Raw genomic sequence first — 24,545 nt, forward strand, 5'->3', positions numbered from 1 at the left:
TCTGAAGTGAACACAAAAATAATTTCTTAAGGACAAAAGTGTTAGAAGAGAAACTGTCTCATCTGATACAGCATTAAATATTTTAGTTGAAAAAAAATCATGATTGTAACTTATTTTTCAAGCGTTCAGAGAGGGCGATCCCCTTAAGGCTACTAAACATGAAGTAATCATATTTTATGGCATACAAGTGCATTTATATCATAGATTTATTGCTTTAGTTACTTGCTGCATTATTTCTTGTTTTGATTTAAATTTAATGAAACCAATTTTTTTTCTTATTTTGTGTACTGGGACTCAAACGAGGACTCCTGTATTTCATGGACAATGTTCAAAATGGCTCTGAGCACTATGGGACTCAACATCTGAGGTCAATAGTCCCCTAGAACTTAGAACTACTTAAACCTAACTAACCTAAGGACATCACACACATACATGCCCGAAGCAGGATTCGAACCTGCGACCGTAGCGGTCGCGCAGTTCCAGACTGAAGCGCCAAGAACCGCTCGGTCACACTGGCCGGCTGGTCAGTGCTGTCACCATGCACATCAGACACAAGTCCTCGAGTCTACCACCTGAAATCACTCTAGACACGCTTGACTTCTTTAACTAGAGCTCCTGGAAAAAGAGGATACGAGGAAAGTTACAGGGACTTTTTGAGCTTCCTTATTGCAAACTTGAGTCCATGAGTTATCAAGTGGTCATATGAGCTGAGATAACAATCTTAAGGTCACTTCTAGTGACAGGCTACACCTGGGACAGTTGAGTAACATGTATTCATTGCCACCCAGAGAAACACCAATACAATGCACATACTTCTCCCCCCCTCCCCCCCCACCCCCCCCCCCCCCCGAGACCAGCCCATGCACTGGTAGTGTTACATTCCAGGTCACATCTCTCCCTCGTCTCCTTTCCGTCTTAAAAGAAGGCGTGAAATCCTTGGACCAATAGGAATCGAGTTCTCTCTTCACCTTCCCTACTTTATTTTATAAAAATCCTGTTGCCTGAGCCTCCTAATTCGAGTTCTGTGGTGAAAAGAGCACCATTGTCAGGGACTAAGCAGCGCTCCTAGGCAAAATAAGAACAATAAGACTTTCATATGAAAGTAAGCATTTATCCATCCATTATTATTAATATTTTTACTGTTATAATCATTTATTAATATATTCAATCATATATTCACATTGTTATTTACCAGCAGCTCTGTGTGCTCCTGTCCAGTACTTGCAGAAGGTGTGCCACCGCAGCTGCAGCAGCAGGCACAGTCTTGCTATCCTGTACCTCCACAACCGCTACAGCAGCGACGACTCGAACATCCTCACATCGCCCATCGTTGGTTAAGTTCTAGCAGAATACTTCTATTCGCCAACACATATAATTTGACTGCCAGTGGGTCTAAATGTGTAAATGTAGTCATAGCAATATGAGTTTGACAAGCATTATCTATTTTTTTACTATCGAGACCAACTTGTAGATCTTAAAGTTGGTCTCTCCAGTTTTACAAAACGAGGTCAGGACAGCCATCAACAGCGCAAATTTCCTACTCAAACCGTTTCAGAAGAAAATGCTCATTAACATGTACCCTCAGCCCCCAAAACGTCGGTCTCAATTTAAAATCCAATAACCTAATCATCAGATACGCCCGATATCTAATAGTATGAATAGTGCATACCATGATCTGGCCAAATTTCTGCATGAAGCTCTTAGGAAATCCTTTGTTTTTGTGAACAATTTTTCCTTCCCAAACAGTCACACCTTAGTCCAAAAAATAAAAGATTTAGAATGCAGTTCAGACACCAAGTTAGCTTCTTTCGATATTAAAAATCTTTATACTAACGTCCTTGTACAGGAAACGCTTACAACTGTAGAAAAAAAAATACGTCGGTTCAAAAAAGATATTTCAATTGAACAAATCACGGACTTCATGAATCTCATCTCAGTCGTAGTCAAGTACAACTATTTAGAATTTAATGGACATTTGTACCAGCAATCCGACGGTTTCGCTATGGGAAATCTGTTAGATGGTATCCTTGCCGATATTTTCATCAACTCCATAGAAGAAAAATTTTTAATTGTTTTCCAGCTGCGTCACTAGGCACTCTTTCTTATCCCAGATACGTTGATCATATTCTAATAATCTAAAAAGGACCCGTTGACGGTGTTGATCGTATCTTTAACCTATTCAGTGATCTTCATGAGAAAATTTCTTTCACTATCGCATTTGAAAATTAGGCCTGTCAATTAAACTTCCTTGACTTGACGCTTACTATAGAAACAAATAAAATTTCTTTCAATATTTTTCGTAAAGTAACATATACCGACCAGATCGTTCCTGCATCTTCTACTCATCCACAATCGCATAAAAAAGCCTTCTTTCATTCTGCTGTTCACCGAGCCATTTCCGTCCCACTTTCTAAAGAAAACTTCAACGACGAAATCAATTTACTTAAAACAATAGCAGTTAACGACGAGTATAAACCTAACATAGTAGATGACGTCCTTAAAAAGGAAACTGCTAAAAGAATTACTACGCTAGGCACTTCTGTTATCGAATCTAACGAAAAAAAAAAAATTCTCTATTCTTTTCGTGGGGCCTATCTCTTATCAAATCCAACGCATTCTTCGAAAGAAATACGATTGCAACGTTGCTTTTTCTACTAATAACAATTTGAGAAAAAGAGCTTCATTCATAATTTACATCCTATGCGTTCCCCTTTAGAAAATTCTGGTGTCTACAAAATTGTCTACGATACTTGCTCCTCTTACTATATAGGACAAACTGGACGTGCCTTCGCTACCAGATATAAAGAACACTTGCTAAGAAAAAATGGCACTAGCCCCCAAAATTCGTCTTTTGCCGACCATCTTCTAATTACAGGTCATTCACCTAAAGCCATCTGCGATAGCAAAATTTTGCACACCGAAAAGAAAGGGCGTAGACTAGATATTCTAGAAGAATTAGAGATTTTCAAGCATTTTGCTCGAAAGGATAGCCTCATCCTTAACGAACAGCTACAGCTACGTAACAAAAATTTTTTTAACGGTATAAAGCCGTTACTCGATATCTGACTTCGGATCTCCTTGTGCAGGTTGCCAATATGTTCTTTTCCTTCTAAGGTAGTCCTACGTTTTTCAATTATCAAATGTTTCTTGGCTCCATTTCACGTAAAATTGCTTTCTACAATTTGTCATTCAGTTCTATCTACATTTACATAATGATGTTTTCATGTTTTATCTGTTACAAAATGTAATGTTGTATGCTAACTATCAAACTAACAATGCTTTCCATTATGTATCAAATACTGTTTATTTATCATCATTTCTGCCTATATTTCAATATGAAGTAGCCTAATTGTATCTACGGCTACTAGATGGCGCGCTCGTCGCAGTGCCATGTTCACCTGGCCGCATTTGTTAACGAGGGCACCTCGGTCCGTTGTTCAACCTGCACCACTCAAGTAACGAGCAGCCCTTAGTGACTCGCCATCACAGTTTTCTTTATCTTGAATATCTTTGTGACTAATGCCCTTTTGGCATATTTATTATTTTATAAATGACATAAGTACTGCCAGTCTTTCACGATAATTGCGTACTTATACTCTATCATACGTTTTTAGTCATAATTCTGTGACCATGTTATACACCATTCTTTGGTTTAAATTCTGAGGAAGACACTCCTAGTAGTGTTGAAACCCGGTTAATAGTGACCGAGGGCTGTTTTCTTTTAATTGTAACTATTCACGGTCTCTGAACGTGCAGCCATGTACAAAATTTTCGAAAACTTTCAGTGTGTTGGTGCTAGAGTGCTGTATTCTTATTACGAATGGGACTCTCTGTGCAGCCAGATAGCAGTGAAGCACGTTGAGAAGAAGATGAGCACCGAGTTTGATCCATCACATACCCGAATCGACGTTCATATGTTTAGGAGGAATATTCCAATAGTTAATATACATGAGGAAACTGTGCTTGAACTGATTACGTTGGCACAGGAATCTACGTAAAACGAATTAGTATTCTTAATATGCTGTGCTTTGAGAATTCCCATAGACAGACTGAATCACTGGTGTCCGTATGTTAGAGGCGTGTACCACGACTTTGTGAACTATTTGCACAAAAACATAAATACATAATATGAATTTATAAATATCTAAATAATGTGAATCAATTATAACAGTGTATGAATGCATATATGCAGCCAGTGCCAAAGTACACAAGTGTTTTAAGAATACAAGTGTTGACCTTATAAAGTCCATAGAAGCACAATTCTCAGACAGTATTGCTACGTACATTGTCATGCCTACTGGACTGAATGTAATACAAGCTAAATTTAAGGCTTATAGAAGACAATTGTTTGTAAAACATCGCACAATACAATGGAAGTAAACTGTACGTATGGAAATAAAAACAAAATGTTTCCTACAAATTGTTCTTGTTCTTGCCCTGCCTTATCGAAGAAAGCTACCTATGTTGTTGAAAGAGTGAGAAACACAGAAAGTACTGTTACTTGCCATGAATGGGTGCTCGTGTCCCACTGCCCTCGTCACCGCTGCCGCCGTCACCCTCTGTCCTGCCACACGCCACATCAAATGCTCCCTTTATACAGTAGCAGCAGTGGGAGACAGTGTCCAACGAACATAGAGATACTCGTATAGCCGACTCTAGGTCAAGAACCGCTGGCTTGAGAGCAGCTAATTCCATAAGGCGCCCACATTGTCGGACAACCACACAAATACAGCCATGGCTAAGTCGACAGCTGCTGGCTCTAGATTCGCCATTCCAATAAGCCACCCAAATTATCTGACGATTGTAGAGGTGCAGCTACACCTGCGTTGATAGCCAGTGGCTCGAGAGCTGGAAATTCGATAAGCCACCCACATGTGTATACCTTCATAATGGCCAACTCATATACACACACACACACACACACACACACACACACACACGCACACACGCACACACACACACAAACGCACACACACACACACACACAGTCGCAGTACTTCTTCTCTGATAGCGGTAGTCAACATTCGAGTATGAATTAAAAATTAATGTAGTCACAAGGGCTTGGTGAGTAGCTTGTCTGAATCCCAAAGAGAATTAGAATCCCATTACCATAACCCAACCTACTTGCTAAGTGTGGTGACAACAAATGTTATTGCAACCAATCATGCAGGTAGGGCAACCAGAGCTATGAGCAATCATCTTGGGTAATAAGAAGACGCTTCATTGTATTCAGTCCTTTATTTTCATATCATCACCGGTTTTGTGGCATTAAAAACCACATCCTCCGGTGATCATATAACTAAAACATTATACCTAAAGTGCTCGGACCTTTGTGCCCAAAAATCGTTGTCCGTCACACTACTAAAAGGCGCTATGTCAATTAATAAAAGAGCCAGATGAATGTATTGCTTCCAATTTAATCTGGTGGGTGGTGCCATTTCTCCAGTCTATAGACAATCATGAATAGGGGAGATGGGCACGTGCTGTGTCTAACAGAAGCACATCACATGGCCGTGTCCCACATTTGCAATTGTCTATAGAAGCGGCCCCATCTACCATATGAGACTGAAGTCAATCCATCCATCAGGCTGTTTTATTCAATGGCGCACCGGCGTTTAGAGGCGTTTTATTGTGACAGGCAACGAATATTGGCTACAAACTGTCAAGCCTTTTAGCTGTAATGTTTTACTTAAATGTTCACCCTCAGATGTGCCTGTTAATGCCATGAAACCGATAGCGGTCTAAAAATAAAGGACTAAACACAGCTGAAGCGATTCATCAATACCCTAGACACATATTATTATTTTAAGAACGAAAAAAAAAACACTGAGAAGGAAATCGATTACTTGTTTCCTCTTTACAACCAATACAGTGCAGTACAACAGGATCAATCTGGTGTTGTGCATTCACATCATAATGTTTATAGCATGAATCATACTTAGAAAGAAGAGTACACTCTTCAACATATGAGGCAGTTCAGTATGAGAAACGTGATTAAACAGCTAAATAGAGGCGTCGTACATCACAACTGTTTCTTATCTTTTCTCTTAGTATCCTTCATCGCAACAGTGATCTGCCGTATGAAGTAGAAGGCGGCGTACATAACGGCGCACGTTGACAGCAAGATGAAAGCGATGACGTCGAGTAGTAGCAGCTGCCACCAGTGCAGGTCGAGGGCAGCACTGCGCATGTGCGGGGCCCCCTTGTGACGTATCACGTACTCCACCCACCACACGGCGCGCTCCAAAGAGTCCGCCTGGTGCTCGCGGAATATCTCTGATAGCCTGTTCATGTTCTCTTTGTACCTGCACAGGAAGACGAAAGGTATGAGTAGGAAGAGATACGAGCAGAAAGTTCGTAGAGTTTTTCCATGAGCTAAATAAACAAAACAGATAAACGTAACAACATGGTTCAAATGGCTCTGAGCACTACGGGACTTAACATCTGAGGTCATCAGTTTCCTAGAACATAGAACTACTTAAACCTAACTAACCTAAGGACATCACACACATCCATGCCCGAGGCAGGATTCGAACCTGCGACAGTAGTGGTCGCGCGGTTCCAGACTGAAGCGCCTAGAACCGTTCGCCCACACCGGCCAGCTAAACATAACACTTTATAGTCGTCAATAATGTGTTTTCCTTCACTATTTAGGATAGTCTGCTAACGTTGGCGTAACTTTTCGGTTCCGCAACTGTGGAAATCACGTGGCTTTGAGACGAGGAACTTGTCGAGTCACGTTCGGAGCGCAGTTTTATCCAGAAAGGAAGTTCCTTGAAGGTTGTTCAATAAAGAGTGGAAAAGGTGAATATCTGTGGGCTCTAGATCAATTGGTTAAGGTGAGTGCAGAATAACTTCCCATGGGAACTCCCGTGCAGTGAGTGTCTTTTTTATTTCCTCGGGGAAGCAGTTTTTAGTACACCACACTGTCGTTGTTCCACCAGATGCAATACACTTATCGTTTGTGTATGTGTACAGTTGTTGTTGTTTTTTTGTTGTTTTTTTTTTGTTTACACGGACTTGCTGATTTGTTTGGGCTGAACCATTCCTTCTTTTCCTTATGCTAGCATAAAGACACTATTTTTCGTCACACTAACAGTACAGGATACGAATGATCGGTGTTGTTCACAAGCTAATTGATGACGATCAAGCAGAGATGCAAGTATGGCCACTTGCAGATTTCTATGATTTTTTCTTAGATAATGCAATGCCCATATATGAGAATTTTCAACCTCTCTCAATGCATGTAAATTTTGCTCCATGATGAAATAGTCACAGTTCGTCACATCTGCCAGTTCTGGGGTACAGTGACGTCGATTATCGTGGATTAGATCTGCCTGAATATGGAGACTAACTAATATCAAAACGAGTCTCCTTAAAACGAGAAGACCATTTGCTTTCTATCCAATGGCATTGTCCCATGCACGACGCAAATGTCTCTGGCTCCCTCCGCTGCAGTCACTCCTCTGTTAAACTCAAACAGAAAAGTAGGTTGTTAATGTCCTGATTGTTCTTGGCGTTCCACTGTCTAGCGTCCACAGCTTGACTCACTAACTCACAAAATGACGATGTGTAAACTCAAATAGCAACAGTGAACTACAAATGAAATACGACAATCTACAAACAGACCTATTGGAATGGAAATACCAAAATGTAAAACAAAAGCGCTATGAAGTTGTGCACAATACAGTATTTTGGATGTTGTGCTTTAACTTCTGTGATTGCTAAGAAAAAAAGGGCAGAAATTCTACTTAATCGTTTATTTAGTTTTGGTTTCCCCAAATATGTTTCAGCATCTTCTGTCTTATGTTGACTGGGTTTTGTCTATTATTCACCCCGCCCCCCCCCCCCCCAAAAAAAAACGCAGCTGTACAAATGAACATAGAATGCCTACAGTACAATAACACGTGACCTGGCAGTAAAAACCTTTTGTTTTGTGATAAAACCAATTAAACAGGAGTGTAACTGTCAAGGGCAGTAGTACTATAAGAATTGAGTCTTTTAATACGCCTAAAATAACGAGAAACAAGATTACAACATCAGATGCCGTAAATAACACGACACATAACTCGAATTTCAGTCTGAAGTGAACAAAAAACAGAAAATAGAAAATGGTTTGTTGTTTGCATGTGGCAAACTGTAGAAGGTATGATAGATGATAGGCAGCAGTCGCCGACCAAGGCAGAGCAGCAACACTTTACAAGTTCCTAACCAGCAGCGAATTATATAGTTTCATCTGTGTTCTTTGGTAGTTAAGATTATGAATTTCTGCGTGTCAATCTGTTTTATTAGACACAGTTCTCACGTTACCATTTGCGTCGGAAAGAATCTAATTAGGTGACATTTAACAGGTTCCTAACAAGGAGTGAATTATTTGGTCTCACCTGTGTGCTTTGGTAGTTTAGTTTTTGAATCTCTGAGTGTTAGGATAATTTATTAGACAGTTCTTGCATTTTCGTGGGGTCTACAGTAGAATTCCGCAGCGTCTGCTGACAGTCCCATGCCTGTCTGTATAGTGTACTTTTCCACGGACTTTAGCACGGATAGGGACTGTGACTGCTGTGTGCGGATGTGACACTTCGCTCTCAGCTTCAGGCTGTGTTGGCTTCAGGTACACAGCTTGAGGCTGCAGTGGATAGGTATCACTTATGTGGGCCGCCTGTGGGGACCCAGCGGACGTCCAGAACGATCTCTACGAGTTCGCCATTCAGTCCGCCCCAATGGTGAGGCCACTTACTCCTTACGTTGAGGTTGACCTCTCATCTGTGGTAGAATGGGAGGTGGCCTCAGGGCATGGAAGGCTGAAAAAAACTTCCCAGGGGCGAAGGTAATGTCTACCCTGTTAGTCTGACAAACAGCTTCCAGGTGCTGTCTGTGGCTGACGCTTTCAGCCAGATGCAGTAGCAAGAATGGGGTGCCGCAAGGTTCGGTCTTGGGTCCTCTGCTGTTCTTAGTATATATTAATACCTTGCCATTCTATATTCACGAAGATGCAAAGCTGGTACTTTTTACCGATGATACAAGTATAGCTATCATACCCAACAGACAAGAATTAACTGGTGAAATTGTAAACGATGTTTTTTTCAGAAAATCATTAAGTGGTTCTCTGAAAATGGGCTCTCATTAAACTTTGACGAAACACAGTATATACAGTTCCACACAGTAAATGGAATGACACCATTAATAAAGATAGACTTCTATCAGAAATAGGTAGCTAAGGTAGAATATTCAAAATTTCTAGGTGTATGCATTGATAAGGGGTTGAACTGGAAAAAACACACTGAGGATCTGCTGAAACGTTTCAGTTCAGCTACTTATGCTATTAGGGTCATTGCAAATTTTGGCGATATACATCTCAGTAAATTAGCTTACCATGCCTATTTTCATTCTCTGCTTTCGTATGGCATCATATTCTGGAGTAACTCATCATTGAGTAAAAGAGTGTTCATTGCAAAAAAGCGTGTAATCAGAATAATTGCTGGAGCTCATCCAAGCTCATCCTGTAGACACTTATTTAAAGAGCTGGGAATTTTCACTGTAGCCTCACAATATATATATTCACTTATGACATTTGTTATTAACAATCCTAACGAATTCAAAAGTAATAGCAGTGTACATGGCTACAACACTAGGAGAAAGGATGATCTTCACTACTCGAGGTTAAATCTAACTTTGGCTCAGAAGGGGGTAAATTACGCTGCCACAAAAGTCTTTGGTCACTTACCTAATAGCATCAAAAGTCTGACAGATAGCCATACAGCATTTAAAAGGAAATTAAAATAATTTCTTAATGGCAACCCCTTCTACTCATTAGATGAATTTTTGGATATAGTAAGTGGGTAATTTCCCCAATCGCCACCAAAAAAAAAAAATTAAAAATATTAAGTGTCATGTAATATTTTGTGTAATGTTGTATCTTGTATAGACACCTTTTATAACCTGACACGTTCCACATCATTACGAAGTGTAGTATTCATGATCTATGGATTAAGTACAAATCTAATCTAATCTGACCCTGATTCAGAGTAAACCTCTCAGCCTGCAAGATCTGGACAGTCATAGAGGATATGATTATTGGTAGTTGGAAGCTCCTATGTTAGACGCATTATGGGACCCTTCAGGGACACGGCTGCCAAGGATAGAGCGAAAGTCAATGTGCACTCCATGTTCGTACTGGCTGAAATCATTCAGGACGTGGAATGTGGGCTTCCGACGCCATGAGGAGCACAGTGTGCAACGCCAAGTGCAGGTAGTGGCTCACGTTAGTACCAAAGATGTGTGTCGCTTTCGATCGGAAGAAGTTATCTCTGGTTTGGAGAGAGTCGTAAAAGCCGCCAGTCTAGCTTACGAGATGGAAGCAGAGCTCACCGTTGCCAGCACAGACGATGGGACCGATTGCGAGCGTGTGCTACATAGCCGAGTGCAGGTTCTGAGTCAGAGCCTCAGATGGTCCTGTTACAATGTAGGCTGCAGATTCTTCCACTTGCTCCATAGGCTGGTGGAGTTCAGACTTCCGCTAAATAGGTCAGAAGTCCATTATACAGCCGGACAGGGTGGCCGAGCGGTTCTAGGCGCTACAGTCTGGAACCGTGCTACCTCTACGGTGGCAGGTTCGAATCCTGCCTCGGGAATGGATGTGTGTGATGTCCTTAGGTTGGTTAGGTTTAAGTAGTTCTAAGTTCTAGGGGACTGATGACCTAAGAAGTTAAGTCGCATAGTGCTAAGAGCCATTTTTGAATCCATTACACACAGGAGGTGGCTACACAGGTAGCGCCAATACGAAGCACTGATGCTCAAATCAATATAGGCACTGAAAGCTGGCTAAAGTCAGAGGTAAGTTCTGCCGATATTTCTGGGTAAGACCTAACGGTGCTCGGAGAGTATAGGCTAAATACAGTTGGCGGTGACGTGTTTGTTGCTGTCAGAAGTTCCACGTCTTCTCTTAAACCTCTAGAGCGAAGTCAACCAAAGTTCGCACACATATCACTTATTACTTAGAAAGAATCACTGTGGGGGGTAAGAACCACCTACTATCAAAGGTATGGGGGAGGGGGTGAAAATGGATTAAGGCTCACGCCTCGACAGTACCCAGAACTTACTAATCCAGTATTTGAGAATGAGAGAACTTCGTGAATTCTAACAAACTTCACACAAAATTTGAAATCTTTACGAAACTTTTTCTCGCAGAAAACCCCCACAAAATGACGAAAAAAATTATTGCTTACTACATTTTTGCTGTTCATGCATCAGGCATGGCGTTTTAATTTATTATTTCTTTACTGCTAACTGTATAGGTACATACTTGGCAGACACTGTTCACATAAGCCACCGAATATATCATTGTAGGCGCGCAGTCCGGAACCGCGCGACTGCTACGGTCGCAGGTTCGAATCCTGCCTCGGGCATGGATGTGTGTGATGTCCTTAGGTTAGTTAGGTTTAAGTAGTTCTAAGTTCTAGGGGACTGATGACCACAGCTGTTAAGTCCCATAGTGCTCAGAGCCATTTGAACCATTTATATCATTGTAGGGCAGATAGTTCAGGAGACATAACCTCATAAACTCTTGAGATGCGTGAAAAATTACTGCACTATGCATGACGTTTACATTTGTTATTTCTTTCCTACTAACTCTATTCGCAACACATTTCAAAGAAGTACCTACACTGAAGTGCCAAAGAAACTGGTATAGGCATGTGTATTCAAATACTGAGATTTGTAGACAGGCAGAATACGGCACTGCGGTCGGCAACGTCTATAGAAGACAGGTGTATGACGCAGTCCTTAGATCTGTTAGTGCTGCTACAATGGCAGGTTATCATGATTTAAGATTGAAGATGGTATTATAGTCGGCGCACGAGCGATGGGACACAGCATCTCCAAGCTAGCGATGAAGTGGGGATTTTCACGTACGACCGTTTCACGAATGTACCGTGAACATCAGGGATCCAGTAAAACATCAAATCTCCGACATTACTGCGTCCGGAAAAAGATCCTGCAAGACCGAGACCAACGGCTACTGCAGAGAAGCGTTCAACGTGACAGAAGTTTAATCCTTCCGTAAATTGATACAGAATTCAATGCTGGGCCATCAACAAGTGTCAGCGTGCGAACATCCAGCGAAACATCATCGATATGGGCTTTCAGAGCGGAAGTCCCACTCGTGTACCCTTGATGACTGCACGACACAAAGCTCTACATCTCGCCTGGACTCGTCATCACCGACATTGGACTGTTGGTGACTGGAAACATGTTGCCTGGTCGGACGAGTCTCGTTTCAGATTGTGCAGATGGACTTGTACTGGTATGGAGACAGCCTCATGAATGCATGGACCCTGCATGTCAGCAGGGGACTGTTCAAGCTGGTGGGAGGCTCTGTATGCAGTTGGGGTTTTATGGGACTCGTGATGTGTCTAGATACGACTCTGATAGGTGACAAGTACGTAAGCATCCAATCTGATCACCTACATCCATTCATGTCCATTGTGTATTGCGACAGACTTGAGCAATTCCAGCAGGACAATTAGACACCCCCACACGTCCAGAATTGCTTCAGAATGTCTCCAGGAACACTCTTCTGAGTTTAAACACTTCCGCTGGCCGCCAAAATCCCTAGAAATGAACATTATGGGGCATATTAGAAATGTCTTGCAATGTGCTGTTCAGAAGAGATCTTCATCCCCTTGCACTCTTACAGATTTATTGACAGCCCTGCAGGATTCATGGTGTCACTTCCCTCCAGCACTACTTCAGACATTACTCGAGTTCATGCCAGGTTGTGTTGCGACTCTTCTGCGTGCTCGTGGGGGCCCTACACAATATTAGGCAGATGTAACAGTTTCTTTGGCTCTTCAGTGTGTGTATGCCGTTGAAAGTGCCCTCAAAATTATATCATTTGTTCAAGAGATATGATGTCACAATCCTTAACCTGCATAAAAACGAAACTGCCAGGGGAATTTCGCTGGAGACACAGGAGAAATATGTGTACATATATTTGTGATACGTGCGCATGTGGGCAAAGCTCCTGATAAAAAGCTCCTCCTAAACACCTCGATCGATTTCAATCAAAACTAGTACACACATTACTTACTATCTGAAAATAAATGCTGTGGGGGTAGCACCAGCAACCTCGTATTGGGGTGGGGATGATAAAGCGGAGAGAGAATGAAGGCTTGAATCCAGTAAGCAGGTTCAAAATGATGTAGGTTGCGGTAGTGATGTAGCGATGAAGAGGTCTCCACAGAATAGACTGCCACAGAGAGTTGCATCGTATCACTGTTCGGACTGAGGACCACTATAACAAGGCAACGATTATTAGAGTCGGGTCAGTGGTCTAACAGAAGATTGCGCTGGAGTGATGAACGTCACTAAGTGTAACAGTCTCGAGCGATTATTTAATATTATATTACATCACATTATATTGGTGAAAAACACAAGTGTAACGGACATCATCTGAAGTAATTGTAATTTCCTGGAGGCATTTGCAAAAATTTCACATTGTTTGTTTGGTAAAAAATGAAGAGACTTGAACTAAGGTATCTTTTTTTCTTTGCCTCTGCGTTATGGTAGAGGACAGACATAAATAACTGTTCTCGTGATTGTCTGTATACCAACATTACTCATATTTATAAGCTGTGGACCAACAGTTAATAAACTGGGTGATATATGTTCAACTGTGTGTGAAATCTTATGGGACTTAATTGCTAAGGTCATCAGTCCCTAATCTTACACACTACTTAACCTAAATTATCCTAAGGACAAACACACACATCCGTGCCCGAGAGAGGACTCGAACCTCCGCCGGGACCAGCCGCACAGTCTACGACTGCAGCGCCTCAGACCGCTCGGCTAATCCCGCGCGGCTGTGTGATATATAACGAGTTTTAATAATGTATAATGAGCCTTATGACTCAACTTCCCTAACGAATTTTTCTAGTTCTTTTAGCAGCATTGGACATCAAATCCTATATTGATTTTTCCTGCTGTGAAGAATTATACAGTACGGGTAAAGCTTTAATTAGCCTTTAGGTAAGCCCGATGCCACAACGAAGAATAGGAATCCAGCTCCAACACCGATCTGCTAGAAAGAAGGTATGTAATGGCTAGAAGAGAACCTGCTTTGGCCGTCCAGTAGCCTGGGTGGCAAATTTCTTATTCCTTACATAATTATCCCGCATGTCTAGCAATAATATTGTAAGGTTCCAATAAACCACAAATAGACGTCTAGGGCATGGTAACAGTGTGGCTAAAGCCGTCAATACTTAATTCGTGTCTATTTCTTTGTCAGCATGATAATGAGTTGCCGTGGAGCTTCCTTGGTACGCCGGAAGTTTGGATGCTGTCTTGTAGTCAATGTGGATGCAAATCTTTAGGGAAGAGTGTAGAAACACCCCAGCTCACTTTTCCTCTCTTGCACCAGTGCAGCATAAACATGCCTAGAGTAAACTTGGCCAAAACCTGACCCCAATTCTCACAAGGGCATTCCTTCTTTCCCTGCCACAAAATTTAAAGACAGCTATAGTTTACCCATTATCCGTTGACAGATAAAGACTGTCTGGTGGCTTCGTGAGGTTACAGTCACTTTTACATGGTAGAGTAATTTTAGTAAAGTCTGAAGAACGTCTTCGACTTATGACGTAGGTCTACTCTTCTTTGTGCACGCAATTGCAACAGTCAGAATGAGATAAAAAGAAACTTTTCAGCACTAGGAAAGGAAAGGAAAGCGTGAAAATTTAAATTTTAGAAAATAGTCTGTACCTGGATTTGACATTTTCCCGAAATTTATGGAGTGAACGCTGCGGAACGTGCAGTCATACAATATGAATACAGCAGCCCTGTTTAGATGGCTGCAGAGTACTGTAGTGTGCAATGAAGCGGAGACCAGCGGGTTGCCGCGTTGCAAATCCACCACAGGCAGTACAACACAGTCTGGTGCGCTGCGCATGTATACCAACACAGTGGCCGACCAAAACACGGTGGTCTGCTTCTGAGTTAGCTTCCAGTGGACTCCACGGGAATGAGTGGCACCCGCATAGGCACCCACTGCTGTCGGCGCCACATTCGCGGCACGACTTTGCATCCGCCGATCACGTATTCGCAGGGCTATTGAACAAGTATCAGACCGTCGAAATTGTAGTTAAGTAGCCACGAGGACACAGAGCGATCAGTTCCGTTCATAAAGCCACAGTGGGATCTACTGCTCGTGGCATCTAGGGTTCCAACTGCAGCAACATCAATGGAGCATCTACACAGAAGTGGTACTGCGAGGAGTCACCAGTGTCATCGCCTACCCTGACAACGGCATCAGTTAGACACTGTGCTCCTGCGACAGTATTCATTGCTTCAACTTAATACCTCATGCTGGTGTCATGCGATTGCCTTCATCCGACCAGACTCAGAATAATAAAAGTGTTGTTTTTCGCAATTAAGATTTAATAACCTTAGGGGAGCTATAATTTTGTTGCTACTCCTCATTCAGGAACATTACATCCTGTGTGTCCTTCAGATTTACCTAGAATAGCGTCCCTATGGGCATGCAGTGGAGACCAGGGCAGGTTGGCAAAACTTTTTCCTTGATCTTTTTCCAGCTTGTATATAAAATGTTTCCATTGATCTTTTATTCTATCGGGATCTTTACAACTAAATAATCATGGCGTCTCACCGACTGCCTTTTCATAAAAAAAACTGTTTGGTAGAGTAATATCACCTAGGGCAATCTATCTCACCCATGGGGCAACTTGGCCCAGCAAGTGCGGCAAGTTGACCCAGATGATCTTATCATTTAATTAATTACGACTTTGGTTATTTAATCGAAGAAATAGCGACTTTAATATTCACAGTTTATTGTGATATAAATTCCTACAGCTTTATGACAAAGGCTACAATCATTAATCGTGTTTTCATTGTTATAATAATTGTTTGACGGAAAAGTATGTCCAGAAATTTTATCAATCTTCGTTTGAGTGTCCAACAGCATCTTCATAGTTCAACATTATTTAAAAACAGTCCTTTCGTGTCATTTTTAACACATGACAGTTGTGACTAACGCTTACATTTTGTCCATTGAATCCTTTCACCCCTAGATAGCGGTGAGGAAAAGGTTTAAGACAGGGCATCCTCATCTTCTTCATCTTAAAGAACCATCTTAGGAATATATACTGGCTTACTGAGTTTCATCGTGTGATTTTGCATGATCAGGGGAACCTTTTTAGAGTATAGCTTATTATTACGCAGAACACCCATCTTTCCCTTTATAGTGTTTTCTTTTCTCTCTGTGGAGGCTTGTTGTTTTTATTGTATCGCGTATTTCACTGGAGGGTCGGTCAGTATTGCTGAAGTTCCTTATCGTCAGTTTTCTATCGTTTTCCGTGGTTGCCATTTCTCAAATGGTTGCGTTTTTCAGGCGTTGGGTAGCACGACTTTCAACTTAATAGCCATTGTTTCGACAGCATAAGCCTACCACTGAGTTCTTGAATAATTGAAGGTACAACTTAAACAATGAAAACACAGCCAACAGTATCGGGATCACGTCTATCTGTTATCTAAGAGGGAATCGGTGACAAAAAATTAAATAGAAATAAAAATGAAAATCACATACATGCCACCGGCTAAAAATCGATGCAAGACACAATTTTCTTACGTAAAAATTGCATCCTATGTGATGTAGACTTTGATTACGAATATACTTATTAGATAAGAGTACTTACTTTCATAAAGAGAGTGGGGCAGGCTGAGCATATGAACAGACGTGCCCATACTTAAGTGGGCCACTGTGCTCCATTATCATATTGAAATTATTTTAGTTCTTTTATGAAAACGTTTAGAACTTTACCTCTGTAAACACTGTTAAAATAATTCTTAAGCTATAGACTTCGATCGCTCTACTTATTTGTTTAGAAAGAGTATTGTATTCGAGCACACAACAAAATAGCTTGAGTAAGCAAAATTTACTTTCACGAACAAGAAAGCACGAAATGCGTGCATACCCTCACTCGACAATTTAACTGTATCGACGTGTTTGTGGGAAAACGACGGTACTGTTGCTACCAACCCCCCTTGGTCGGTTGCGTGTTCTGACGGCAGTTTCACGAAATAATATCAACTGCTCATCGTGCCTCTACGGCCAATGTGCCCCAGTCTCACCTACTTGTTACTTACTCTCATTTCCTGTGTTAGAAATAAAGTGTTCGTTGTTGTAATATCTGAGAACAATTATTTGTTTGTTTGGACTCACTGTGGTCACTATAGTCTTGGTTAAGTCTAAGGTCAATTTAACTATGGTTTTGTGAACGATCGCATATTCATCTAGTGGAATGCTGGCCCTCGATTCACTTTGTAACGAAATTAATTCAATGAATCCATTAACATAGGTGATGTAAAGTTTCGAAAGCAAACAAAATGTTAGTGATTCTACGAAAGTTGTACCATAATTATTTTTAAAACTTTATTTCTTGATTTTCTATTATTTTTGTGGCTACACAGCAAACGTTTCTCCAGTCATTCTGACTTTTTCGAATGTCAAGCCATTATTATTGGTATGTGAATAAAATCATTAGCCACGCGGGGTAGCCGCGCGGTCTCAGGCGTCTTGGTACGGTTCGCGCAGCTACCCCAGTCGGAGGTTCAAGTCCTCCTCGGGCATGGGTGTGTGTGTTGTCCTTAGCGTGAATTGGTTTGATTATGTTGCGTGTAAGCCTAGGACCGATGACCTCAGCAGTTTGGTCCCATAGGAACTTACCACAAAAATATGGAAAAAAATAACATCATTTACTGTGAATATTTTCTAAATTTACTTGTTAACTGGAAGTGGACGTTCGATTTAATCATATAGAAATATAATTTTAAATTATTAGCTCTTAAAGGACGGCAGCCGTAATCATGTTAATAATTTAAAAAATGTGCACAGCATATACTAACGAAATGCCCTCACTTCTTAGGTGTTAATGTAAGTTACCTTAAGGGAGCCCGGAACCTAAAAATGATGAAATTATGGGTTTTCAGTTTATTGTGAAATAAAATACTACAGATCTTCCTCTTTAAAATGACATATTAATCTTACCTGTAGCTCAACTCCAAGTACTGAAAATATTATTTTCAATAATGTGCTGTAGAGCGCATGTCGCGACATTGAATTTCCATGGATACATGTTCATTGAAAACATCGTTTTTCAAAACTTCTGGTCTTTCCAAAGACTTTATATTATGTTGGCAACACGATTTGATAGGCAATTCTTTTGTCTGCGTATTGTAGTCTTTGGATACTGTTGTTTACATTGAGCATTTGGTGATTATTGCACGATTTGTGTTGTATTTCTATTGCGTAAATGGAACTTATCATAATGCCTCGATTTAGTGACAGAGTTCACAAGAGGAAGAAGCCTCCTCCGAGGTACACTAATGGAACTGTGACAATTTCTCCGACCTTGGGAAATGATTCTGAAAATAGTGAGGTTATTCATGAAGTGAAATCTACTCCTGTCTCTAGCAGAAGCAAGAAGTTGCATGGATCAACTGAAAAATACTGCAGTTTATTGGAGAAGTGTAGTGAGGATAATGTGAACGAAATAATTAACATTTCATTGCCCTCAAAGGTGATTGAGAGTTCAGTACTGTGTAAGGAATGTTGCAAATTGAGCATGTCAGTAAATGTTAAGCGACACATAGGATTTGCAGCAGAAATCTGTCTTCACTGTGCTTGTTGTCATTACAGTGTTTCATTTTGGAACTCAGAATATGTCGAAATAGGCCAAGGTGAAACTGATAGTGAGAAAAGCAAGCACTATGGTGTAAATATTAGATGTGTTTATGCTCTAAGGTCAATCAGTAAGGGATACTCTGCTGGCCAAATGTTTTGTGGTGTAATGAATCTACCATCACCACCAACGAAATTCTCAAAATATAACTCGGTTGTTGGATCCTGTGTTGAAGATATTGCCCAAGAACCCATGAAAGAAGCAGTGGAGGAATCTGTGGCGGTGAATGAAGAAATTCCAGACGTTCAGAATCCTAGGGACCTGACTGTCGCACTAGATGGTACGTGGCAGAAGCGTGGGCACACTCCACATAATGGGGTAATAACGGCAACAAGTGCTGATACTACAAAAGTTATAGATGTTGTAATTAAATCCAAGCACTGTAGGTGTCCTAAAAGATTGAAGGACGAGCATGCAGAAAACTGTCGAAGGAATTACAGTGGGTCTAGTGGGGCCATGGAACTTTCCGGTGTGAAAGTCATTTTCAGTCGCTCTCTTCTGTGGTACAAGGTCAGATACCTACAGTTTCTGGGTGATGGTGATTCGAAGTCTTTTGCTGCTGTATCTGAGCTGAAACCTTATGGAAATAATGTTACCATTACTAAACAGGAGTGCGTAGGTCACGTTCAGAAACGTGTGGGAACAAGGCTGCGTCGACTGAAGACCACAATGAATTTCCGAACAATTGTTATTATTTAGGGTAGACGTACCTTTGATTCTCTAGAACAGCTCCCCCCTAGATAGCGGTGAGGAAAAGGTCTGAATACAACGAGTTTCTGAGAGTTTATGGGATACGTTGACAGAACATACACGATATCTCTAGTAGCTGATTTACTGTAAACAGAAAATTATATTCGAATTCTTTTGGTAAGTGAATATTAAATATCTTAAATAATACTATGCAGTGTTTCTGTGCAGTGACTTAAACTTTACGTGTGGTTGAATATACATCCCGCGGTGATCTGTCGTAAGTTTTGAGATCATCTATTCTTATATGTTCAGCAACAGTACATAATTATCTTTTGCTTTTTATATGTTCTGCACTCTAACAACTTATCATCGATCTATTTTATGTTTTATAGTTTATAAAAAAATATGCCAATGAATTTTAGATATTCTCCTGCGTCTGCTATGTGTTGTACGTACATTTTAAATTTGAATTACTACACCATTCACAAAAGTACAAGAGTTATTTAGTGTTAATAATTCGCAAAACCAATAATACTATGTCTTCACGTGACACATGTCACATAGAGGCCGTGTCAAGCCGCGTCACACCGAGGTCTGCTGAACAAGTGCAGGTAAACAGCGACCTCAGTCTATGTGATTGCCGTAAGCTTAGTGACAACAGTGCATCCCAATTTAAGTTATACAATATAGGTTTGCTTCTAACAAGTGTTATGTTCATATGCAGATGTAATTGTGATTTTCTATGTTGTACTCTCTGATCGTAATGTGAAAAAATTTTTAACTTCTAGCACTGAAGATGGTCACTCAGTGACAGAAAATCGATTTTGCAATAGTAAAAAATATACGACCAATGCTGTCTCTTTTTTCAAGTATATCATCAATTTTTCAAATTAATCTTATGCTTAAACTCTACCACTATCTGATTCTGTTCTGGCCTCGATAAAACTCTAATAAATACGGTATGCTTCCTATTTATGTGTTTTTTGTATTTATTTTATTTATTGATTTGAGTACCCTGGCAACATTGTAATACATTTTCAGCATGGATTTTATTTTTAATGGTCTCATTGATCTTGATGGATAGCATGTCAAGCAGATTTTAAGAGTAGCTGTTGTGTCTTTTTATTATTTTGATGGTGTCTATCTCCTGCCACAGCTAAGGTTCTTTTAGTAGTAATGAATGTGACCTGTATAACATGGAACTGAATACAACGAGTTTCTGAGAGTTTATGGGATACGTTGACAGAACATACACGATATCTCTAGTAGCTGATTTACTGTAAACAGAAAATTATATTCGAATTCTTTTGGTAAGTGAATATTAAATATCTTAAATAATACTGTGCTGTGTTTCTGTGCAGTGACTTAAACTTTGCCCGCATCTCGTGGTCGTGCGGTAGCGTTCTCGCTTCCCACGCCCGGGTTCCGGGTTCGATTCCCGGCGGGGTCAGGGATTTTCTCTGCCTCGTGATGGCTGGGTGTTGTGTGCTGTCCTTAGGTTAGTTAGGTTTAAGTAGTTCTAAGTTCTAGGGGACTTATGACCACAGCAGTTGAGTCCCATAGTGCTCAGAGCCATTTGAACCATTTGAACTTAAACTTTACGTGTGGTTGAATATACATCCCGCGGTGATCTGTCGTAAGTTTTGAGATCATCTATTCTTATATGTTCAGCAACAGTACATAATTTCCAAACAATTGTTATTATTTAGGGTAGACGTACCTTTGATTCTCTAGAACAGCTCGCGAATGTTGAAGTATGGAGTCCTTTGTGAGATCGTTGAATTGCAGAGAGACTCCAAGTTCAGCTTGCACAATCTTGGCCACATTGTACGGTTGGTCAGCAAAGAACGGAATGGCAAGAAAGGGAACTGCGTGATACATCGCTTCGTTCATGCTCTGAAGGCCTCCCTGTGTGATGAAGAGGCGCACTTTTCGGTGAGCTGTTGACAGAAGAAGTCACGTCATCCAGGCAGCATGGTGGCAGCTGTAAGAAATACTATTTTACTACGATCATTTTGCAGGAGACTGCACATGGGGTGACCCATCTTTTGAGATCTGCCTACTCTTCTATGTTCGACAACAATCAGAGCTCGCAATATGAAACATTTTTCCCAGAGTCGATCGGGGTCCTTTGGTTTGGAGCCAAGTGGAGGGTCTCACTTAAAGGTTTCGTCGAGTCTAAGACGTTATTGGCTACAGATTTCTGGAGCTTTGTTATCGGCTGGGGAACTGAAGGACTCCCCTTGATAGGCGGGGGTGCACTGTGCAAAGGAAGCTGCTACTCGGGTAGAAGTGTACTTCTGGAGTGCACATGGGTCTTGTTTTAGGCTAGGTCATAGATTGAGGTTCTCTGATGAACAATCGCCAGACTTCTCGCAGACAGAGAAATCTGTCCGCGTTCAGAGTAATGACACTTCCAATGTCAAAATTTTAGCTGTCATTCGCCGAAGTATTCGTAACAAAGTTAGCGAATTTACTCCCCTCCAGGAAACTTCTAGCGGTCAAATCATTACCGGGACCGAGAGCTGGCTGAAACTAGGAAAGCTCTGAGATATTCAGCGATTCATGGAACATATATCGAAAAGACAGATTAGAGGCCATAGGAAGGGGTATGTCCATTACAGCCGATCAGAACATTATGTCTGCTGAGGTCGAATTTGAGTGCTGCATTAAAGTTATCTGGTCGCGTACAACAGGTCTAGGTAAAATAAAGTTAATTGTTGGATGGTTTTACCGGCCGTCAGATTCCGCTGTGACGGTTGTAAAGCCAGTGAAAGAAAATTTGATTTCAGTAGCGCGGAAATACCTACACTGCTGGCCACCGTAAATGCAACACCAAGAAAGACAAGAGGTAGCACAAAAAAAATTATTTTGTAGATAACATGTTGACCAAGTATCAAATGGACCACATGTTTTCTATCGGCGAAAGATCCGGAGAGCGAGCCGGCCAGGGAAGCAATTCAATCTGGTTATTGACGAAGAACCTTTGGACAATGCGTGCCACGTGTGGTCGCGCATTATCCTGTTGAAATATGGCTGTGGCCGAGCCCTGAAGGTAAGGAAGGACAACTGGCTCCAGCACCTCGGATATGTAGCGCCGGCTATTTAAAGTACCGTCAATGCGTACTAGAGGCGTGCGAGAGTAATATCCAATACCGCCCCATACCATAATACCCGGTGCAAGACCAGTATGGCGGTGCATAATGCAGCTGTCCAGCATCCTCTCTCCACGGTGTCTCCACACTCGAATCCGACCATCGTGGTGCTGCAGACAGAAGCGTGCCTCGTCAGTAAAGACAACGTCATTCCATTCTGCCGTCCACATCCGTCTGTCATCACACCATTGGCGACGGAGACGTCTGTGGTTCTGCGTCAATGGTAGACGAAGCAATGGACGTCTTGCGGACAGACCACTCTTCTGTAAACGGCGACAAATGGTACGCGCAGACTTTGGATGATGCGTTACAGACGCAATGTGCTGTGCTATGGTTCGGGGTGTCACTGAGCGATCCGTCACTGCCATTCGCACAATTTGCCTATCAGCATGTGCAGTGGTGCACCGAGGTGAATGCGATCGACCACGTCGGTCCATCGTACCCTCCTGCATCCAACGGTCACATATCCGCATTACAGTTGTTTGGTTTCGTCCAACACGACTAGCGATTTCTCTGTATGATAATCCACAATCTCGGTAAGCCACTATCCTTCCTCTGTCGAACTCGGATACTTGATCAAAAGATGTTCACTGTTGTCTATGAGGCATAACTAATCGTCTTGTGAAACAACCACGAGGTAAACACACGTGCCGAACGTACACTCGTCGAAATCGCCCAGCCTTAAATGGCGCTATGAGGTGGCGCCACAGGCGCGCGTGATGTGCTTCTGCGCTGAAATTCTAATCAGTTGCATATCTCATCGCTGCAAACTCATGGTGTAAATTTCACTTGATTCGGATGCTTCCTTCAGGGTGTTGCATTTACGGTGGCCAGCAGTGTAGATCACGCAATTTTAGTTGGAGGCGACTTTAAACTAGCGATTGGAGACTGGGCCGTGTACGGATTCATTGCAGAAATACAGTCTTCTGATGTTCTTTTGAATACGCTTTCCGAAAACTATCTTGAGCAGCTAGTTCGATAGCCCACACACAATGGAAATATTTTAGACCTAGTAACTGTAAACAGTCTTGACCTAATCGATAGCGTCACTTTAGAGACAATGATTAGTTACCACGATGTCTTCGTAACGACTTTGGTTACTGAAGTTAATAAACCAATCAAGAAGTCTAGAAGGGTATTTCCGCTAGAAAGAGCAGATAGACAGTTGATAGCATTCCACTTACACAATAAACTGACTTCATTTAGTTCCAGCACGATGGATATAGAGGATATATGGGCAAAGATTAACCGAACTCGATAAAAGTTGGATGGATTTGACGTATGGATACATAGTACCTAGTTATCCATTATGAACAAATGGCTCTGAGCACTATGGGACTCAACTGCTGAGGTCATTAGTCCCCTAGAACTTAGAATTAGTTAAACCTAACTAACCTAAGGACATCACAAACATCCATGCCCGAGGCAGGATTCGAACCTGCGACCGTAGCGGTCTTGCGGTTCCAGACTGCAGCGCCTTTAACCGCACGGCCACTTCGGCCGGCTCCATTATGAACAACGGACGAGCGCAAACTACTTCCTGCTACTACCTGCAGTCTTAAGTGAAGTAGGCTACAAGAGGGCCCTAGGGTAACAATTCGTATTTTTACATATAATAATTTTATAGACATGTATATCACCATCATCATTCATCCCCATTACGGTCGGAGGAAGGCAACGGTAAACCACCTCCATTAGGACCTTACCTAGTAAGGCGGTGCGGGTCTCCCGCATCGTTCCCCTACGCCCTGTAAAGAAGCATGGGACTTCATTTCCATTTTTTTCATAATAAATTAGACAAAGATTAAAAATGAAATGAAACAAGTAAATTGTCATATTCAGACAACTAACTGCACCGTTAAACGCATACGACCCATACTTTATAGCAACATACGTGTGGTTGCTTATGAAAAACAATTTCAGCATACTTACGATTAAAATTTACTGTATT

At 41.5% G+C, this 24,545-nt stretch overlaps 1 protein-coding gene across 1 annotated transcript in view; it reads right to left on the minus strand.

Annotated features, from left to right (window-relative positions):
- Positions 1-5,919: 5,919 nt before the first annotated feature.
- Positions 5,920-24,545, minus strand: part of LOC126455490 (UDP-glucosyltransferase 2-like) — a 51,377-nt gene continuing 32,751 nt past the window's right edge. The window contains exons 3-4 of the mRNA XM_050091241.1: positions 21,160-21,379; positions 5,920-6,305 (exon numbers count right to left, since the gene is read on the minus strand). Coding sequence (XP_049947198.1) covers positions 6,023-6,305; positions 21,160-21,379 — 503 coding nt within the window. The 3' untranslated portion in view covers positions 5,920-6,022. The remainder of the gene's footprint in view (positions 6,306-21,159; positions 21,380-24,545) is intronic.

This window comes from Schistocerca serialis, chromosome 2, assembly GCF_023864345.2.
Source record: "Schistocerca serialis cubense isolate TAMUIC-IGC-003099 chromosome 2, iqSchSeri2.2, whole genome shotgun sequence".
Lineage (NCBI taxonomy): Eukaryota > Metazoa > Arthropoda > Insecta > Orthoptera > Acrididae > Schistocerca > Schistocerca serialis.